The sequence below is a fragment of the Panthera leo genome, chromosome D2 (assembly GCF_018350215.1).
Source record: "Panthera leo isolate Ple1 chromosome D2, P.leo_Ple1_pat1.1, whole genome shotgun sequence".
Taxonomy (NCBI): domain Eukaryota; kingdom Metazoa; phylum Chordata; class Mammalia; order Carnivora; family Felidae; genus Panthera; species Panthera leo.
The window spans coordinates 8990397-9013717 of record NC_056689.1 but is presented as its reverse complement, the minus strand read 5'-3'; the positions used below and the strand labels follow the sequence as shown (position 1 = coordinate 9013717).

At 39.4% G+C, this 23321-nt stretch overlaps 1 protein-coding gene across 15 annotated transcripts in view; it reads right to left on the bottom strand.

Annotated features, from left to right (window-relative positions):
• LOC122201673 (zinc finger protein 37A-like) overlaps positions 1–23321 on the bottom strand; it is a 141801-nt gene that overhangs the window by 54997 nt on the left and 63483 nt on the right. For 5 of the 15 annotated variants that reach the window (XM_042907550.1, XM_042907542.1, XM_042907549.1 and 2 more), the window contains 3 exons: positions 18180–18306; positions 17814–17903; positions 3263–5373 (listed from right to left, as the gene is read on the bottom strand). In XM_042907550.1, coding sequence (XP_042763484.1) covers positions 3932–5373; positions 17814–17903; positions 18180–18306 — 1659 coding nt within the window. In that variant the 3' untranslated portion in view covers positions 3263–3931. Of the gene's footprint in view, positions 1–57; positions 1615–2882; positions 5374–17813; positions 17904–18179; positions 18331–23321 lie in introns of those variants that run through there. The other 10 variants (XM_042907548.1, XM_042907547.1, XM_042907546.1 and 7 more) reach the window with 4 other exon arrangements.

Sequence of the window (23321 nt, the reverse complement as noted above, 5' to 3'; positions counted from 1 at the left end):
GGCTCTGTGCTGACAGCTCAGAGCCTGGAGCCTGCTTCGGATTCTGTGCCTCCCTCTCTCTGTCTCTGCCCCTTCCCCACTCAGTCTTGCTCTCAAAAATAAACATTAAAAAAAATTAAAGCAAGCTGCAGCCATGAGGCTCCATTACCTCTACATATTCCAGTGTGTATTTTCCCCAAAGGCACTAACCTATAGAACCACCCAGCAATCATCCACATCAGGAAACAAACATTGATAAGCACGACCATCCAATCCATACACTGAATTTTGCCAACTGTTCTACCAATGTCTGGTCTTCATTTTTATTTTAAAATTATCTCCAGTCACCTCTAATCTGAAACAGCCTCTCAGTCTTTTTCGTATCTTTCACATAATAAAAAACTATAGGCTTTGCATTCACTAAAATAACCATTCATATGGATTCACCTGATGTTTCCTCCTAAATAAACATAGGTCAAGCTTTCTTTTCTTTTTTCTTTTAAGTAGACTCTACACCCAGTGTGGAGCCCAACACAGGGTTTAAACTCATGACCCTGAGATCAAGACCTGAGCTGAGATCAAGAGTTGGACACCTAACTCACTAAGCTATCCGGGCATCCTACAGGTCGTGCTTTCTTGGTGAAAATGCCACACAAATGATGCTGCCTCTTCTCAGTCCATCTCATCAGGGGACACATCATGCTGACCTGTCCTACTCCACTGGTGAGGTGAACTTTGATGGCCTGATCATGCCGGTGTCTGCCAGGTTTAATCACAAAATCACCCTTTCACCTCTGCAGCTGATGGGTATTTTGTGGGGAGATATCTGAAGATTATGCCATATCCTGTTCTTCATCAAAGCTCTACTCACAGACTCTAGTCTATGCTGACAACTACCTCCTGAATCAACTGCCCCTCCAATGGTTGCCCAATGGTGTTTTTCTATGTCCATTATTCTCCCTACATTTATTAACTGGCATTCTTTTGTACAAGTCTTCCCTTCTCCTTTATGAATTTACAAATTTATCTATATCACTATACATTAATGGACTCCCATTTTATTAATGGGAATTAATAATTCTGACGCTATGTTCAAACTGTCTCAAATCTGGCCAGTGGAACCTGACCAAGGTGGTTCTTTTGACTCCATGATTATTTGAACATTTTTTTACTGTCTGGCAGGTAAGATGATTCAGGTTCATCGTGTATTTCTCCCCCTCTTTTACCTGAAACCAGCCATCACTCCGGAGACAGTCCCTTTTTTGGTGGAGGACAGCATTTAGACATTAGTAACCTGGTATTTGGTGTGCACACTGCTCCTGGGGTGTCATTGTGTGTAGGCCCTCTCAGCAGACAGATCCATCTCACACACACACCACACACACACACACACTTCCGTGAGTTACATTCCAATCCAACACCGCGGGATTTTCTAACTTTCCCCTCTCCATTTTCATGAAAACCTTCTCTGATCTGGCTCTCATCATCCTCAGCACATTTTCTCATCTGCTCAATGTTATCGATACTTTAGCCACGATGATCACCTCTTCCAGCTGCATTCAACACGTCTGATGCAAGTGTGCACATCACCACACCTTTCTCATCCCTTGTGGCAGGCCTGTTCTGACTTCCACTCTAGGAACGGAAGGCAGAAGAGAAACACAGAAAGCACAAGGGAGAAGGGAGGATGTGAGAGGAAGAAGAACTGGCCAAATCGATTTAATTTTAAATAGTAAATCCTTTGATTCCCCTAATAAACATTACTTGGTCCATGGATATGACTGGATTTTTTTTTTAAGATTATTCACCTTAATTCATAAAATATTGGTAACTTTACTTTCCTGAAATGTCTTTTACAGGTTTTGGTATCAAGGTTGTACCATGCCCCCAAAATGAATTAGAAAAGTTCCATCTTCCATTCTCTGGAAAAGGTCATGGGAGCTTCCTATTATTTCCTTCTTAAATATTTGGAATAACTGCAGTGAAAGCAACTGTACTCAGAGTTTTCTTTCTGGGAAGTTTTGGTTCTTTTTTAATATCAGGTATCATTTGTACAACTGACCTCTGGTATGACCTTACCTTTACTGATAGCATGCTGTGCTCACCAAGGGCCCATCCTACTAACAGTTCCAATCATTTTTTGGAACTGAATTCCAATCATTTTCTCTGTCCTGAATAAAATCGACTTTCGGCCTAGCTTTTCAGGCTCCTTCCCGTCCTGAGTCAATCTTCTAAAAATTTGAGACTAGCTACGAGGCTTAAGCCTCTAATGTTGAAGAAATTTTCACTCCAGCCTTGACTGCTGAAAGTTCTGCTGGCTTCTGGTCTCCGCCCTCTCGCTACGAGCTTCACCCTCTACCTGAGCCAAGCTCAGGACTCAGGTTCCTCTGTGCCCAAAGCTGGCAAATGCTCCCAGGGGAAACAGGTGCATTTTGCCCGGGGAACTTTCTGTGACTCACTCCTCTCCTGAATTTTACCTTCAGTCCTCTTTGCTCCTGCAGCAATAAGCTGCATTGAAACAGATGCTTTTTGTGATGTTTCTCTAGTTGTTCTCATTAGGGCACCGACCTGCTACAAGTTACTACCCAGCACTGGAATCTACTTGTGCTTTTTAATTTACTTATTTTTACTTGTGCTTTTTTAAAGCTTTATATTTAAGAATGCATTTTTAAATGTTTATTGAGAGAGAGGGAGAGGGAGGGGGGGGAGAGAGAGAGAGAGAGAGAGAGAGAGAGAGAGAGAGAGAGAGAGAGAGAGATAGGGGCAGGCAGGCTGAGAGAGGTAATCCCAAGCAGGCTCTGCGCTCTCAGCATGGTGCCTAACATGGGGCTCAAATTCCCGAACCATGAGATCACAACCCGAACCAAAATCAAGAGTTGAATGCTTAACCAAATGAGCCACGCTGGTGCTCCAAAGAATACATTTTTGTATGTGACTATTACGTTTTTTGGAAATTGTTACATCACCTATGGAAGTATTAAGTATGTGGAGAGACAGAGCGGGGTATGGCAAGTCACCCCAGCAGGGTGACACTGAGACAAACGTCAATGCCTGCCAGGGAAGAGACCACCGATGCTTCATGCGCACTCAACTTCTACTGCCTCCACTAAGCTGTGCGTGCAGCAACCCACCTTTCCCCTCTGACCCCCTAGGCCAGGATGAGCCGCTCTCAACAGTCTGCCCCAGAAGCATGAACACATCCTGCTGGCAAGCTGCCCGTCCATGAGCCAACAATCCAGAACCTCTCTCTCTACCTGGGCATCCGAAAGTCCTCCTGGTGGGTCCTCTTGCTAAAAATCTCTTCTTCTGCAGATGCATGAGCCTCTGACTTGCTTCCAACTGCTGGTCCCAGCGTGCTGTGTTTTCACATCTAATACCTTAAACAGTGGGGAATAACAAGCCCAGCAATGGGCCAAATTGCATCTCAACAAAAATACAAAGCTATTTCTAAATGAAAATCATCCTCCACCTTAAATTGCCAGAGATCCTTCAATTCAAAATATCTGATGCATAAGCTTAGATTTTAACTTAAAGCTCCCACACATTTAAAATAATGTATTTTATCTAGTAACTACTGATATCCACTGAGATGCTACACACAATAAAAAAGCACAATGCTTTCCTATAGCTTCCTACAATCTGTGCATGTTCTATAGCCTGTGGATCAAGTATTTTCTACCCTATGAACATTAATAGAGGTTTCTAACTTGTGAGGTGTGGCTTTGGGCGATTTGCTGATAAGGTGTTCTCCACTCTGAGATTTCTGATATATTCTATGGTTCAAATTCCAGCACTAAAGTTTTCTGTATTCAATAGCTTCATATTATTCTCTCCCCTCTATAAGTTCTCTCCTGTATTGTGAGAACTGACTTTAGACCTAAGATGTTTTCAAAATCATTACAGCAACAGATTTTTCTCCCCTTTTGCATTCTTTTTCTATAAAATCTTGACTTCACCCAGAGTGATTTCCCCCATTTATTACATTTATAGGGTTTCTCCCCAAATGTGTTCGTTGATGTACAGTGAGTTTTGACTTCACATAAAATGATTTTCCACATACGTTACATTCATAGGGTTTTTCCCCTGTGTGTGTTCTATGATGTGCAATGAGTTTTGACTTTACACAGAATGATTTCCCACATTCATTACATTCATAGGGTTTCTGTCTTATGTGAGTTCTCTGATGAACAATTAGGGCTGACTTCTGACGGAAGTTTTTCCCACATTCATTACATCCAAAAGGTTTCTCCCCTGTGTGTCTTCTCTGATGTTCTGTGAAACCCGAGTAGTAGCAGAAAAACTTCCCACATTCAATACATTCATAGGGTTTCTCACCTGTGTGAGTTCTCAGATGTTTGGTAAGGGTTGACTTCTCAGAGAAGGATTTCCCACATTCATTACATTCATAAGGTTTCTCCCCTGTGTGAGTTCTTCGATGTTTAATGAGGTCTGATTTTCTAAGAAAGGCTTTCCTACATTCATAACACTCGTAGGGCTTCTCCCCTGTGTGTGTTTTCTGATGTACAGTAAGGACTGACTTGAACGAGAAGGCTTTCCCACATTCACGACACTCATACGGTTTCTCCCCTGTGTGTGTTCTTCGATGTTGAGTGAGGGTTGACTTTTCACTGAAGGATTTCCCACATTCCTGACATTCAAAAGGTTTCTCCCCTGTGTGAATTCTCTGGTGTTTAATGAGGTCTGAATTCTTGTAGAAAGTTTTCCCACATTCCTGACATTCACAAGATTTTTCCCCTGTGTGTGTTCTCTGATGTCTTGTGTGGGCTGACTTCTGGTTGAAGGTTTTTCCGCAATCATGACACTCATAAGGTTGTGTTCTCTGTTGTACACCAAAGACTAACTTTTCACTGAAAAACGTTCTACATTCATTATATTTAATCACATTGTCAATTGAGTGGCTTCTCTGAACTGGAATGAGGTTTGACTTCTGGCTGAAAGGCTGAACACTCTGATGCTCAAAGAGAATGGATTCCTCAAAGAAATTTTCTCCACATTCATTAAATTCATACTGATTCCCTCTTGGATGTGTTCTCTGATGAGCCATGAGGGATGACATATCACAGAAGATCTTCCCATAATCAGTGTGTTCACAGGAGTTCTTTCCTGTGTAAGTTTTCTTATGTACAACAAAGAGTGAATTCTCATGGAAAGCTTTCCTACATTCACTGTATTCAAAAGGTTGCTCCAAAATCTGAATTTTCTGACGGTGAACAAAATCTTCATTAAGATGGAGGCCATTCCCATTTTTATTATATTTATAAAGTTTCTCTTCAGAATAAATTCCTTCATGCTTATCATTATGGAGCCAATTTCTACCTTTGTTAAACTCATTGAACTTCTTTCTTGAATAGTTTCTACTGCTATTAATTAATTCTGAAATATAAATAGAGTGACAAGGAAGATTAGTTGACAGGAAAATTAGGAGAAACAGAATTAGTTAGGTTTTGGGGAGTGGGTAAGTTTAGGTCATTATCTTCTCACATCTAGATTATGACAACAGTATACACATTTCCAGTTTCATCTCTCTCTTCCATTCTACACAACAGCAACAAATCAAATTTCTAAGAACTCTAATTCAAAAGAGAATAGTACTATAACCCAATCTCTAATATCTAATTCTGTTACTAGCTCTAAATCACTAGCAATAAAAACATACAACAAAATAGCAAAATCAATGAGTGGTCAAGCCAGCCTTGCCACAGGATCATATTTACAGCTCTTTTCTGATTTATAGATATTTTCCTTTATTCCATCTGAGTTGTTCAATAGTGAACCATCAAACCCTCTTCCAATGCTTTCTGGCTTTCCCCCAACCAAATCTCACCTGATTTAACATTAGTCTTCAATCCTGCATACACACACACACCCTTCTATATCTTTGCAAAACATGAAAACCTACAATTCTAAACCTGGTCCTAAAACTGTCATTTACCTTTACTTTAATATTTTTTTGGTTATGCATGCTCACCTTTACTCCTCTGCTATCTACAATACTATATTTGTAACGATATATCATACGATACTGTACAAAACCCATAATAATACTATTGAGTCCTATAACCTAAGAACTGACAATATTTTTTACAATGGTATCACACTGAAGAGAACATATCAGTTATATCCAGATTCAGCTTAGAATCAAGCTGTCAATTTACAAATCTAGAATGAATATATTTTACTCTGGTAAGCCCAGCTGTTTGTCCCTTATAAATTGCTCATTCTCATTCATAATCTTATATTCTTTCACTCCATTAGCTTACAGTCCAATAACATTTTTAAAAAGTTGCTTTCCCAAATCTCCCCATAATTTTCAGCCTCTTTTGTTAAAAAAAAAAAAAAAAGACCTAAAACATAAACAAACATTTCTCCAAAGAAAACATACGGATAGATGGTCAACAGACACATGAAAAGATGCTCAACATCACTCATCGTCGGGGAAATGCAAATCAAAACCATAATGACATATCACCTCACACCTGTCAGAATGGCTAAAATAAAAATACATAAAACAACAGGTATTGGTGATGATGCGGAGAAAAAGGAACCCTCATACACCGTTGGTGGGAATGCAACCTGGTACAGCCACTGCGGAAAGCAGCATGGAGATTCCTCAAAAGAGTTAAAAATAGAACTACCCTATGATCCCGCACTCACAGTACTGGGTACCTACCCAAAGAATACAAAAATACTAATTCAAAGGGATACATGCACCCCAATGTTTATAGCAGCATTATTTCCAATAGCTAAGATATGAAAGCAGCCCAAGTGTCCATCGATAGATGAATGGATAAAGAGGATGTGGTATGTGTATATATATACAACGGAATATTACTCAGCCATCAAAAAGAATAAAATCATGCCATTTGCAACAACATGGGTGGAGCTAGAGAATGTAACGGTAAGTGAAATAAGCCGGTCAGAGAAAGACAAATACTGTATGATTTCACTTGTATGTGGAATTTAAGAAACACAACAAACAAGCAAAGGGGGGAAAAAAGGGAAAGAAACCAAGAAACAGATTCTTAACTATAGAGAACAAACTGATGGTCACCAGAGGAGAGGTGGGTGGGGGGATGGGTAAAATAGGGGATGGGGATTAAGGAGTGCACCTGTCGTGATAAGCACTGGGTGATTAAAATAAAAAGTTAAAAAAAATCTGTTTGTATAATTTACTTTACCACAAACATGAACTACACTGCGGTAACACTGTCTTTGTTAAACACTAATTTTTTTTTTTAATGTTTATTCATTTATTTTGAGAGACAGTGTGTGTGAACAGGAGAGGGACAGAGAGAAAGGGAGAGAAAGAATCCTAAACAGGCTCTGTGACATCACCGCAGAGCCTGACAAGGGGCTCAATCCCACGAACCACTAGATGACCTAAGCCAAAATCAAGAGTTGAACACCCAATCGACTGTGCCCCCCAGGCACCCCAAATACTAAATTTTTAAATATTTCATGCAGCTCTGATTTTCATTCAACTATGTTTCTGGCAACCATAACTCTACCTATGATTTTCTTTCAACACTGAACAGATATGAAGTCAATGGTATTTAACAAACGGTTTTTATCAGAATTAACTGCACAGCTTTACTAAACACAAATTTTAGGCATCATACTGAAAGGTTTAGTGGTTTAACGTCTGTACTTTTAAAAATACTTCTGGGGCACCTGGGTGGCTCAGTCAGTGAAGGGTCTGATTTTGGCTCAGATCATGATCTCATGGTTTGTTGCGTTTGAGCCCCTGACAGTGCAGAACCTGCTTGGGATTCTCTCTCTCCCCCTTTCTCTCCCCTCTCCCACTCATGCTATCAAAATAAATAAATAAACTTAAAAAAAAAAAACTTCTGTAAAAAAACCAGCAAATATGGTAAAATGTCACTGAAAACTTTTTAAAAAGCATGTATAGAACAATGTACTTAATATTATGACATTAATAATTAATGTTAGTTTATAATGAAAATAAATATTTAAATGCTATTAACACATCCATATAAACCCCATCAAAAATGTCCTGTTCATCTGAGGGAGATGACACGGGGTTGGCTTTCACACTCCATAGTAAATTTTAAAATGAGTGTGTGCTACTTCTGATAAGAAACAAGGATGATAATAGACACGATTTTTTTCAGTCTCTGTGTCAGTGTACACAGAATAAATCAGAATCTAACAAATCTTACATGCTTGATGAGCTGGCATGTAAGTTTGTAAAGAATTTGTGGTAATGGCTTTCTGCATTATTATGAAAATCTGGCTCTATGTGGCTCCACAGTCAAGCAAAATCATTAATGTGTAATACTAGATTTTTAAGGAGTGAAACTAAGATCTTTCTCTTTGGAGGATCAAAATACTGATAGGAAGAGAAGCCTCTATAAACTATAATTACCTAACTATATGACCAGGAATTAATTTCCTGATGGGCAGACATGGAACGAGAAGTATGCTGAAGTAGTCGATGAGCTTCTCTTGGCAATATAAATCACGTGATGAACACAAGAAGCCATTACTCAATGTCAGGCACTCTTTCCACACCTTGTTTTCTGTTTAGGTTTCTCATTTACAACCTCCATGTCTCCTACTTATTTTCAGCAATATCTTTTTGTTTTTCCTCGATTTTTATGTAATGTCTACACCCAACATGGGGCTTAACTTACAACCCTGCGATCAAGCATCTTCTGTTCCACCGAGTGAGCCAGCCAGGCACCCCTGCAATATCTTTTCTACCTCTGTTTTTTTTAAAATTTAATTTAAATTTAATTTAATTTAATTTTTTAATCAATTTAATTTTGATTACTGCAGTGATTTTATTCTTTTTTTCAATTATTTCCTATGATATAACATAGAATTATTTCCTATGGTATAACACAGTTCATAACACACCTTCCTGTGGTCTTACTATCTCCTTCAGAATGAACGACTTGCCTCTCTTATGTTCTCGTACACCAGAAACCATGTTTCATTGTTAATTTATATTAAACACTAGTGACAATATTCAGACATTACATGATAACATTTTCAAGTGAATTGTTTTTCACCTGCCACTTGCTTGTCCTGTCTTCTCCTGTTTCTCATAATAACTTTGAATCCATCTCGTGTTATGTTTCTTAACAAGGGCACTGCGTGCTCTCCTCAATCTTTACTACGGTCTCCAACCAACCGAGAGAAGTCTTTGGTTTGTTTCAAGTATCAAAGTCTTCTGCACTTTCTACCACTTCACAGATGGCCTGCATCTTTCCAACAGAGCTTGTGTGTGTGAGTCCTCATCCAGCCCCCAGTGTGGAGTCCACTCCAGCCCTCTGCTTCTCACAAAGAAACTACAGAGATCTACCAGCATCCTAAAAGTCCTTCCTCCTGTTCTGTAAGATGACGTTCGACGATCCGAGGTCACACCTTCGGACGTGGCAGCTGGGCACACACCTCCACCCCGTTTTTCCCTGCTCTTGGCAACCCTTCACTGGTTCTGTTGTTGACAGTTAAGCTTTCTGCTTGTTCTTTCAAAGTGGGGTTTGACTGGCAGGTCTTAGCTCTTCCTGTTTCTAAGAAGTCAAGGTTAAAATGCCAACTTTATGTTTCTGTCTTCAAACCTGAGGTCCTTTACTTCTCCTTGAAATTCTTCTCTGGCCTCCAGAGTATCACCTTCTCTCAAATTTACTCCATCCTCAGACTCCCCCACCGTCCCCACTGCTCAGTCCTCATCGTCATCACTTCTAAACCTCGTGGTGCCCCAGGATTTAGCCACAAGCCCACACCTCTGGTTTATATGCACTCATGAGCAAGAAGCTCTCATACAGCTCCCACGACTGAACATCACCACACAGCCGGCATCCACTCGTCTCTCCAGTTCTGCCCTAACAGAATGCAGATTGTTACATACAGTGTAACCCCTAAAAGGCTAATAATTTTTTAAAAGACTATATAACTAGTCTATATAAAAGACTATATAGGTATAAAAAGCTAATAGAGGCAAAAGAAAGTAATAATTAAAAAACCCAAAAGGAGTTGTGAAAGGAGAAATAACAGAAGAAAGAAGAAATGGTACATAAAGACACGAAATAGGACTGCAGGCTTAAGCCCAGTTATACCAGTAAACATAAATGGACTGAACAGTCTAAATAAGAAATTTAAAATGTCAGACTAGATTTAACAACAACTAGAGTGTGGTAAGGCTGGCAGTAAAGGATGAAACAGAGTATATCCTACAAACTCTAAAGAACAGAAAGCTGGTGTGGCGATGTTAATACCAGAAATGGACTCAAAGGAAGAGCATCACTGCGTATACGGAGACAGGCACCACATAGTGGTTCAAGAGTCCATTAAAAGGTGAGATATAACAATCATAAATTTCTGTCTGCCTAATAATACAGCTTCAAGAAATATCATACTTGGAGATTTTAAAACACCTTTCTTAGTAACTGACAGAGTGGCTGACAAAAGACAATCAGGATACACAAGACCTGAAGACCAGAAGACCATTATAAAACACTACACGAAACAATTGTAGAACATATATCCTTCTCAAGTACAAACAGACATCAACAACTTTCAAGCCACTGAAATCACACAAAGAGTCTTCTCTGTATTAAATCAGAACTCAAGACCTGAAGGATAACTACAAAAGAATGATTTTAGAAGCAACTCCCTTCTAAGCAACCCATGAACCATGGATCAAAGAACTTTTAAAAGGCGGCGGTGGGGGGGAGGGTTCCTAAAAAGATTTCCATGGCAGCCCTGCAGCCCCAGCTCTGCCCCAGCCAACACCCAACGCTGAATTTAGCTTCTAGGAGTAGGTGCGAATTTTGCACTAAGCAAAAAAAGGGGGAATTTTTAAAAACAGCTCTGTATTGTCTTGTGGCTACTACGTCCAAAGATGTGGCAGAAAACAATTTGGTGTAAGTCCCAGAGACAGTCGTCCCTATCAAGGGAAGAAGTGTCTGTGGGTGAGGATTTAGCGTCCATGTGTAGAATCTTACAGTACTGGAGACAGAACAAGTCTGCAAGACTGATGATCTGCCTAAGGGAGGGCCGTGTGCAGAAGAACAGAACTAGGGAGGGCCTGTCCAGACAGAGAGACACTTTGGGAGCTAGCTGCCTTTTGGAAAAATCATTTTGAACTTGCTAATGAGCTCTTGTTAAACTGTGATGCCTGATTTACTGGAGAGTGATAATGGGTCTCTAGCCTGTTGAACCCATTTTTGAGTGGATCAACTTGGAATCTACCACTGGCAAGGTGAAAAAGCCTTTCTATTTTATTCATTTTTTTAATGTTTATTTATTTTTGAGAGAGAGAGAGAGAACGCACTTGCAAGTGGGGGAGGGGCACAGAGAGAGGGAGACAGAGAATCCGAAGCAGGCTCCAGGCTTTGAGCTGTCAGCACAGAGCCCACAGCGGGGCTCAAACTCTTGAACCATGAGATCATGACCTGAGCCTAAGTTGGGACATTCAACTGAGACACCCAGGCGCCCCCAAAAAAGACTTTTTAAAATAAAACCCAGCAAGAAAGGCCTTGATGGAGTCACAGAGCTCTCTCCTGGCTGCTGCTCCGCTGTGTCCTTCAGCTCTGCCAGGCAGGTGTGAAAGCAGGTGTGGTCCCTCTGTGCAGTGGCAGGACTCTGACCATGACAATGTTGAAAGCCACCCTGAGGCACTGTGGGCTGTGGAAACACGGTGAATCCTGGCAGAATCGTGGAGAGGGCTACTTCTGGTGCCGGGGCCTGCACCGCCCAGACTACAGGAGCTGACTGTGTTCTTAGCTCATGTTCCTGTGGAAGGTGCAAGGTGGGGGGTAGGGAGCACCCATTCTGGGACAGGGAATCGATCTCAATTTTAAACTCCTTTAGAGGATATCTCACTACTGTGACTTTACAATAATGAGCAAGAATGAGTCTATTTCCCTTACCTCTTTCTTGGCACACACACCTTAGCAAAGCAGTCTATTAAATGCAGCTGTCCTCAAAAGGGATGGTCTCCAGGCTATTTCCTGGATACGATTAGGGGAAAAAGGGTGAATATGGGGGCAGGTAGTACACGGACCTCTTTTGCAAATTCAACATCTCACCCTGACCGTTCAGGTGGGCATGATGGATCTCTTTTCCCTGACAGCGACTCCAGGCCAGAACACAGCCAAAAAACAGTTTCAAGCATCAGAACTAATTCTAAGTTGTATGAAAACGCTTCTGTTACAGAGCTGTGGTCTCCCTTGTACCTGGCCCTTCCAGATGCAAGGTCTGGCTAAGAGTGGAGGATGGCTGGAAAGACTGTGAAGCTGCAGTTTCCATTAAGACACGCAGACTTTGTAATGACGGAAGGAAAGCAAACTCTCTGGCACCTGGAAAGCGAACCTTTATAGCAGCATGGGGACAGGGCTGTCAGACCTGCTCTCGGGAGTTCTCCTCCCAGAGGACCAATGCCTCTGCTGCTCCCGCTAAATGCCGCCCGTGCTCTTCAACCCAACTACAAACTGCAGCGAATCCCTGGCAGTGAAGTTGGCAGCTGTTTCTCCCATCCCTGCTTGGTGTCACAAGACAGCAGCTCGGAGCACCTGTGGGTATCATGCATACCACAGGGAAGGGGATGGACGAAATGGCGTCATGGACAAGCAGGACTGTTTGGAACTGACTGCCTGAAAAGAAGACAAAACCAAATATTTAGACTGGTACTGGGGTGGGGGTCTAAAGCTTACCAGACAGTGAGAAGCCACGATGGAGGCAGCGGGGGCAGGTGGTGCTAACAACTGCAAAATTTTTATTTTCCAGTATACCCTCTGAGATTGTGTGTGTGTGTGTGTGTGTGTGTGGCATTAACTTGAAACTGAAGTGTGATCTGCACCCAGGGGTGGTTATCAGAAACACTCAAGTATGTGAGCAAACACCTGGTGCTGAACAGACCCCAGACATGCACTCTGTGAGCAGTGTCACCTACAGTGCAGGTGTTCTGTTAGAAAGAGGGACAGAATCTTTTCCTGCCTTGAGCTGAAATGCTTCATGACCCTGCCTCAGCCTGGAAGGCATTCAAGTCAGTTTTAACTGGCTGGCCACGGCTGTATGGACCACAGAGCGTGCCACAGACTTCTTCCACACAGACCAAGGCACAGTCTGTACAAAATATCAATAAATGCTGCCGCAGCTGGTTTACCACCTTGGGCCAGGTAAAAGGTGAATGGAAAAACGTGAAGAGCATCTAGCTTTCAGCATACAAACCTGTTTCAAGACTAAAACAAAATGAAGAATGGCACGTACACAGAAAAACTGCCCAGAAGTCAGAAATAAGACGAATGGTACTGTGGGACTGTAGGGAAAATAAATTTTATGTTACTGAACAGTTAGGACTTTTTGAGCAAATCTTGATAAAACTTGGAGCTTAAGGTGCAAGAATGAGGCTTGGAAAGTAATTAATGACTAATGAGATAGGGACACACTCTAGAGAGATTTACAGTTCAGTGGGCATGCTGGACCTGGGACCCTGATGCCATCCTGGGTATACAGCTGGAGACAGGGGCGCCTGGGTGGCTCAGTCAGTTAAACGTCCAACTCGCAGCTTTGGCTCAGGTCATGATCTCATGGTTCATGAGTTGGAGTCCCATGTGGGGCTCTGTGCTGACAGCGTGGAGACTGCTTGGGATCCTCCCTCTCTGCACCTCCCCTGCCTCTCAAAATAAATAAATGAACTTAAAAAGTACATACATACATACATACACACACACATAGCTGGAGATAATAACCGTCTTTTTCCCTGAAGAAATTTACTCATAGTCCAAAGGATTAGAGTGTGAACTTGGGCTCCTTTCTAAGGGAGCAAAGGTTCCGCTCTCTGCTTTAAAAAGGGTAGGGGGACAACTACCTCTCTCCTCTATGCAAGCACCCAGATTCATTTTATCGGTGTTCTGCACCCAAAATACCAATTCTGCATGTATGTGCAAGACCCCTGGTTTTTCTTATTGCTCGGAGAGTAAGAAATCAAGGTACACCAGAACCACAAAATTGTTACTTGGCTTTACATAAATAATAATTCATCTGCTCTGATCCAGATACTCGTACCAATACTTGTATATTGTATTTACGGTAAAATTAACAAAGACAAATACTAAAAATTTAACAGTCTGAAATTTATAATCTCCACCAAGAGATAACTTCAGACCCAATGGCTTCATAGGTGAAACCTTTCAAACATTAAAAAAAAATAACATAATCTCACATAGTATCATACATAGAAAAGTATGAAACACCGCCCAACTCATCTTTTGAAGGTAGTACAGTCTTCAACCCAAAACCTGAAAAGATTACGATGAGGACAATTACAGGATAACAGCTCTCGTGAACACACACACACAGAGAAACCCTATACAAAATAGTGAAAAGCCAAACTCAGTGATTATAACAGCAAAATACATTATGATGAAGAAGAACGTATCTCAAACATATCAGGTTGGTTTAACATTTGAAAATCAATCAAGATCACTCACCATATTAACATAATAAATATGAAATAAGTATGACTATCTCAATACATGCAGAAAAAGCATTTGACAAAATTCAATACTCAGTCATGATCTAAAAAAAAAAAAAAATCTCCTAGCAAAATTAGGAATAGAACTTCTTCAAAATGATAAAAGACATCTATAGAAATCCTTCAGCTAAAGTCAAAATTAATAATAATACACCCAACAGTTTCTCCCTGAAGTCAAGAACAAGACAAAAATGTTCACCTTCGTCACTTCTATACATCACATCACTGGCATTCTCAACCAGTACAACAGGCTAAGAAAAAAAAAATGTATGAACATTAGGAAGGAGAAGTAAACTTGTCTTTATTCCTAGAGAACACAATTGTTTACCTATGAAATTTTTAAAAATCTATAAAACTACCAAAATCAGTAAATTTAGCAAAGTTGCAGGATACAAAGCCAGGGTGCAAGTATCAAATGTTTTTCTATATGTTAGCATTAAACAACTGGAGAATAAAATAGTATGAATAGCATAAGGTTAAAAATGAAAATAGCATAAGAAAACATAAATATATTTAAGAATATATTTACTAAAGGGCACCTGACTGGCTCAGTCAGAGGAGCATGTGACTCTTGATCTTGGGGTTGTAATTTCAAGCCCCACACTTGGTGTAAAGACTACTTAAACAAATAAAACTTAAAAAAACAAAGAATACATTTAATGAAGGATGGGAAAAACTACTAAACTGAAAACTAAAAAACCAGAAAGAAATTAAAGAAGAGTTAAATAGAGTCATACCATGGTCATGGATTGGAAAACTCAGTATTATGAACATGTCAATTTTCTCCAAAATGAGCAATGCAATCCCAATAGAAGCCCTAAAAAGGTAGGTGTAGGGAGTGTGTGTGTACTTGTACAAATTGACAAGGTGCTTTTAACATGTATATGAAAATGCAAAAGCTCATAGTAGCAATGCATTATCCATAATATCTGGCATCACAAAAATTATTTTAATATATTTTGTAGACTAAACATGTTCTTGGGGCACCTGGGTGGCTCAGTTGGTTAAATGTCCGACTTCAGCTCAAGTCATGATCCCACAGTTTCTGAGTTCGAACTGTGTCAGGCTCTGTGCTGACAGCTCAGAGCCTGGAGCCTGCTTCAGATTCTGTGTCTCTTTGTCTCTCTGTCCCTCCCCCACTAGCACGGGCACTCTCTCTCTCTCTCAAACAAACAAACAAAAAAAAGCATTAAAAAAAAAGATGTTCTTAAAAAGTAAATACATAAATCTAATAGAAAACTAAAAAACAATGGGTGCGTCTGGGTGGCTGAGTCAGTTAAGTGTCTGACTCTTGGGTGTCAGCTCAGGTCATGATCTCACAGTTCTGTGAGTTCAAGCCCCAGGTCGGGCTCTGCACTGGCAGTGCAGAATCTGCTTGGAATAAGATCTCCTCTCTCTCTGCCCCTCCCCTATTTGTGCTGTCTCTATATAACTCAAAATAAATAAAAATAAATAAATACATAAATAAATAAAACTAAAGCCAAAAAGATGTTCTTGGCAACTTTCTGTATTCATGTTATAGCCAAGGAACCCTGAAGAAAATAGCCAACACAGGAGTGCTTGAGTGGCTCTCTCGGTTAAGCATCCGACTTCTGCTGAGGTCATGATCTCACCATTCGTGGGTTTGGGCCCTGATCGGGCTTTATGCTGACAGCTCAGAGCCTGGAGCCTGCTTCAGATTCTGTCTAGAGAGACAGTCTCTCTCTCTCCCTCTCTCTCTCTGCCCCACCTTGCTCGTGCTCTCTCAACAATAAAGAAATTAAAAAAAAAATTTTTTTTAATTAAAAAAAAGAAAATAGCCAACCCAGAAGGCTAACACTGCCAGACGTCATAACTTATAATTCAGTTATAAAAATAAAAAGCAGTGGTATTGTCGTGAAGAAGGATAAATCAGCCAGTAGAACAAATCAGAAGTCCAGAAAGAAAACCACAAATATATGGTCACTCAATAAATGACAAAGATAAAACCACAATTCAGCAGGGGAAAGGACAGTCTTTGTAACCGTATTCAGAAGTCATCAAGAGACTAAGACAAGTCATAACTCAGAAAAGATTTCAATAACTACATACATCTGCCAAAAATTTATATTCAAAATATACTTTAAAAATTCTAGAATTCAGTAAGACCAATAACCCAATAAAATAATATCGACAAAAGACGTCAACAGTTACTTTGCTAAAGGAAATCCAAAAAGCCAACAAACATGAAAGGATGCACAACATCATGAGTCAGCAGAGAAATGGGATAAAACCGAACAAGATAGCACAACACAATAACTAGAATAGCAAATTAATTAGGCTGACAATACCAAGTGAATGATGAACTGCAATTAAAACTCTCACACATTGCTAGTAGCAATATGACGTAGTACAACCACTTTGGAAAACTGTTTAAAAAATACTGATAAAGCTAAATATGTAGCTACTCTGTACCCAGCAAGCCTGTTTCTGGTCACACATCTAACAGACGTTAAGAGTTTAGGGGCGCCTGGGTGGCTGAGTCCAGTGAGCATTCAACTCTTGCGTTCAGTTCAGGTCATGTGAGACCATGACATGTGAAATCGAGTCTCGTGTTGGGCTCTGTGCTGACAGCATGCAGCCTGCTGGGGATTCTCTCTCTCCCTCTCTCTCTGCCCCTCCCCTGCTCACATGAATGCTCTCTCTCTCAAAATAAATGAATGAACTTTTAATATATAAATAGATAGATATAAATATAGATATATATGATTTCAAAGATTTAAAAACAATTTTTCCTCCAAAAGACACACACAAGACTATTTATATCGACGCTTAAATACTTTAAAACTCAAACCAAATAGGTTTCAAAACGAATATGTAACCTTAATATGTACTATAAAAATAAAGAGATAAACTCTGGGATAGTCACAATGGAATGCTACACAGCAATATACAGCAATAAACTAATCATACACACAACATGAATGTTTCTCAAAGACATAATACTGAACCAAAGAAGCCAGATACTATATATATACACACACAGAACATACATATGGTCCACATACACATATATAGCATATATAGAGAGTATATATTAAGATGTGTGCACTTAATTCAATATAATTATTCCTTTCGTACACAGAAGTGACACTGGGAGATTCTGGGTGATTCAGGGACACTGAACATTTCAGTCAAGTCAACATGCCACTTCCAAAGGCTCATCAGAGACTCTAAACAGTGATTCCTGAAGACCACTTCAAAGACCATTTCAATGACCTTAAGCTCTCAACTAATGCTTTATCATCTAATTTCCTCCTAAACTCCAACTGACTCACACTGACGGACTCACCTGGGTCACTCTGGCCTGGGGACTCTAATATCCATGGCTCCTCTCCTTGCTCCAACTTGAGGATCACTTCTGGTTTAGGAATGGATAACCCTGTGAATAAGAATCGGATCACGTGGGACAAATTGGATGAGTTTCAGGACTTCTCAAGGTGGACGACAGTATAACTCAAAGACTACACAATAAAAAAAATTTAATTTAATCCCTGTTACGGGACAGAGGGAAACAAATTCCTTGTGACAACCAAAAGGGATAAACCATCCTTGGCCTCCAAATTCCAAAGCTAAATATTACTGTAGTCTACAAAAACTCTACAGGTTTCTGTAAATAAAAAACTGGAGGCCTGCCTGAGAAACAAGCACTACCTACCCACTGCGACAAGGTGGCTATAGTTCTCCAGCATCACGTCCCTGTACAGGGTCCTCTGAGCAGGGTCCAGGCGCTGCCACTCCTCCTCAGTGAAGCCCACAGTCACATCCCCGAATGACAATAATCCCTGCAAAAGCACATTGTGCTCAGTCTAAAGTAGTCAGAATCAGGAAATATGAAAAAAAAAAAAAAGATGTTCAAAGACAAATTCTTACATGTTTTGCCGTTGAAAACTGACCAGATAATGTTACTAACCTCTACTATATATATATATATATATACACCTTGTTTTGTGTTAGACTTTGCGAGTGAAAAAGAGATTAGAGTAGAAATACCACTGACGAATCAATTTATTCTTTAATGCAAACGATCTGAGTGCACACATGTACTTGGAACTGCCCTGGTTCTGACAATTCCAAGTGGAATAAAATACTCTTTCTGATCTCAAAGAAGATATTCTCATAAGGAAACCCGCAAAGACATACCTGCCACAGGAATTAAAGAATCCACACCTAAGAAGACATTACATTTATACATCAGGCTGATCCTTGGCACAAAGAGAGCCTACCACCATCAAACAATAAATAAGTAAGAAGAAACAAAAACAGTAAGAAAATACAGCAAACATTGCAGACTGTGGAGAATCTGATTTCCAAGCCACCACATTATTAAATTCAAATGCCCAATGTTTAATCAAAAAATCACAAGGCATATAAGAAAACAGGAAAACATGTAACCATATAAAACTCCTAAAAAAAAAACAACAACAGAGGTGCTAATAATAAGCTCCTTGACACAGGTCTTGGCAATGGTTTTAGGTTTGACACCAAAAGCAAAAAAACAACACAAGAAGAAATAAATAGGAGTACATCATAACTAAAATGTTTCTTTGCACACCAAAGAAAATCATCAACAAAAATAGAAAGGAAACCTACTGAACACAGAAAATATTCCTGACTCCTGTATCTCATAAGGGACTAATAGTCAAAATGTATAAAGAACTCACATAACTCACTTGCCAAAACAATATGAATACACATTGTTCAGAGAAGACACACAGGCCCATAAAAAAGATGCTCAACATCATTCATCATTAGGGAGAGGCAAATCAAAACCACAATGATATTACCTCCTACCTGTTAGAATGGCTATCAAGAACACAAGGAGGAACAAGTGTTAACAAGGATGCAGACAAAAGGGAACACTGGGCACTGTGCGTCGGAATGTAAACTGGTGCTGTGGAAAACAGTATGGAGGCTGTCCAGACAATTAAAAGTGGAACTACCATATGATCCAGGCATTCCACTTCCAGTATTTACCCACCCCCCCCCCCAAAATAAAAACATTAACTCAAAAAGACACATACACCCCATGTTTGCAGCAGCATTATTGACAATATCCAAGATATGGACACAACCTGTCCACTGATGGATGAATGCATAAAGAAATTGTGGTATGTATATACAACGGAATATGATTCAGCCATGAAAAAGAATGAAACCTTGCCATTTGCAACAACATGGATGGACTTTATGGCATGATGCTAAGTGAAATAAGTCAGGAAGAGAAAGACAAGTAAGTACCATGTGATCTCTCTTACATGTGGAACCTTAAAAAAACAAAAACAAAAAACAAGCTCATACAGAGAACAAGTTGGTGGGGGGTGGGGTGGGGAAAATGGGTGAATCCTTTTCTAGTTTAAAAAACTGTCTTCAAGAGAACAAGGAAACTACAATATCTTTTATGAACATGGATGTAAAAAGTCCTCAACAAAATATTTCCAAACAGAATTCAGCAGCATAGTAAAAGGATTATTACATATCACAAAGCTATAGTAATCAAAACATATGGTACTGGCACCAAAATAGACACAAAAATCAATGGAACAGAATCGAGACCTCAGAAGTAAACCAAAACCTATATGGTCAATTAATCTATGCCAAGGGAAGCAAGAATAAACTTTGTGAAATAGACAGTCTCTTCAACAAATGGTGCCGGGAAAACTGGACAGCTCCATGCAAAAGAATTAAACTGGACCACTTTCTTACACTATACACAAAAAAGAAACTCAAAAGGGATTAAAGACCTAAATGTCAGCCCTGAAATCATAAAACTCCTAGAAGAAAACTACACCCAGTAACTTCTTTGACATTGGCCATAGAAACACTTTTCTAGATATGTCTCATGAGGCAAGGGAAGTAACAGCAAAAATAAACTGTTGCAACTACACCAAAATAAAAAGTGTTTGCATAAAGAAAACCATCAACAAAACAAAAAGGCAACCCAGTGAATGGGAGGAAATATCTGCAAATGATATATCCAATAAAGAGGTTAATATCCAAAACATATGAAGAACTTATACACCTGATTAAAGCAGACATACAGGAGCGCCTGGGTGGCTCAGTCAGTTAAGCATCCGACTTTGGCTCAGGTCACGATCTCACGGTTCGTGGGTTCGAGCCCCACACTGAGCTTTGTGGTGACAGCTCGGAGCCTAGAGCCTGCCTCCCATTCTGTGTCTCCCTCTCTATCTGCCCCTCCCCTACTCCTGCTCTCTCCAACCCTCACTCTCTCAGACACAGGAAAAGATGCTCAACATCACTCATCATCAGAAATGCAAATCAAAACCACAATGATATCACCTCATACCTGTCAGAATGGCTAGTATAAAAAAGAAATAACAAATGTTGGCAAGGATGTGGAGAAAAATGTGAATTTTTGGTGGGAATGGAACTGGTGCAATCACTGTGGAAAACAGTATGGACGCTCCTCAAAAACAGAAAAATAGAAATACCATATGACCCAGTAGTTCCACTACCGTGCATTTATCCAAAAGAAAAAAAAAAAAAACACTTAATTTGAAAAGACACATACACTCCTATGTTTAATGCAGTATTATTTACAATACCCAAGATATGGAAGAACCCTGATAGATGAAGGAATAGAGAAGGAAGGAAGAATGAAGGAAGAATCACTGATAGATGAAGGAATAGAGAAGATTTAGTGTGGATATATATATATATATATATATATATATATATATATGTATGTGTGTATATATATATATGTGTGTGTGTGTGTGTGTGTGTATATATATATATATATACACACACACACACACACACACATATATATGTGTGTATATATATATGTGTGTGTGTGTATATACATGTATGTGTATATATATGTATACATATATGTATACACACACACACACACACACACACACACACACAATGGAATATTACATAGGCATTAAAAAGAATGAGATCTTGGCATCTGTGACAAAATGGATGGACCTAAAAGGTATTACGCTAAGTGAAATAAGTCAGACAGAAAAATACCACATGATTTCACTTCCATGTGGAATCTAAAAAACAAAACAAATGAACAAAGAAACAAAAAAGAGACCCATAAATACTGAGAACAACTGGTAGTTGCTAAGGGAAGGTGTTGGTAGATGGGTGAAACAGAGAAAGAGAATTAAGAGTTACAACCTACCAATTATTAAATAAATCCTGGAGATGAAAAGTATATAACAGCAAATAAAGTCAGTAATACTGTAATAACATATGGCAACAGCTGGTGACTACACTTATTGTGGTAAGCACTAATGTATACAACTGTTGAATCAGTATGTTGTATACCTTATGCTAATATTAAAATTGTATGTTAATTATGTTTCCTTTAAAAAATAAAATAAAATAGGGACACTTGGGTGCCTCAGTCAGTTGAGCAACCCACTCTTGATTTTGGCTCAGGTCATGATCACAGGGACATGAAATCGAGCCCTTTGTCACACTCCACACTGGGCACGGAGCCTGTCTAAGAGTCTGTCTTTCTCTTTTCCTCTGCCCCATCCCTGCTCACGTCCACACTCACTGTCTAAAAAAACTAATAAAATTTAATTTACTTTAAGTTTTCAAAAAGGATTATACACCATGACCAAGTAGATCCATTCCTGGAATGCAAGGATGGTTCAACATACAAAAATTGATTAATATAATACACCACATCAATACAATGAAGGAAAAAAAAAAACCACAAGACAATCTCAAGTGATGCAGAAAAGGCATCTGACAAAATTCCACCATCTTTCATGGTATCAGCAGTCAACAAAATAGGAATAGAAAGGAACTACCCCCACTTAACAAAAGCCATAAATGTAAAACACACACACACACACACACACACGAAAAATTATTCTCAGTGGTGAAAAGGCAGAAAGCTATTCCTCTCAGATCAGGAGCAGGGTCAGGATGCTTGCTTTCGCCACTTGTCTTCAACACAGTACTGGATGTTCTAGTCAGAGCATTAGACAAGAAAAAGAAATAAAAAGCATCTAATTTAGAAAGGAAAAAGTAAAAGCATTTGTGCAAATGAAATAATATTACATGTAGAAAAACCTAAAGACTCCACAAAAAAAGCGGCTGCATCAACTAAATGAATTCAGCAAAGTAGCAAGATACAGCAACACACAAAATTCAGTTGCATTTCTATTTCTATATAGGTACAATGAATGACCTGAAACGGAAATTACAAAACCAATTCCACTTACCAAAGCATCAAACAAAATCTTAGGAATTACTGTGACCAAAGATGTAAAAGATCTGTACAATAAAAACCACAAAATAGTGCTGAAGGCATTAAAGAAGGCATTAATAAATGGAAACACATCCCATGTTCATGGATTAGACAACTTCTTGTTAAAATGTCAATACTACTCAAAGTGATGTACAGATTCAATGAAATCCTTAGCAAAATCCCAATGACGTTTTTTGCAGAAATTAAAAAAACCCATCCTAAAATTCAAAGAAACCAGACTATCCACAACAATCTTGAAAAACAACAAAACTGGAAGACTTACACTTCCTGATTTCAAAACTTAGTACAAAGCCACAGCAATCAAAACAGGATGGTACCAGCATAAAAAGGGACAAATAAGACCAATGGAATAGAAAAAAGAGTCCAGAAATAAACACTCACACATATTGTCAAATGATTTTTGACAAGGCTGTCAAGACCACTCAATGCGAAAATGACATCTTTTCATCAAATGGCACTAGAAAAACTGGATAGCCACATGTAAAAGAATAAAGTTGGACCCTTAACCTAACACCATAGACAAAAATCAACTCACAT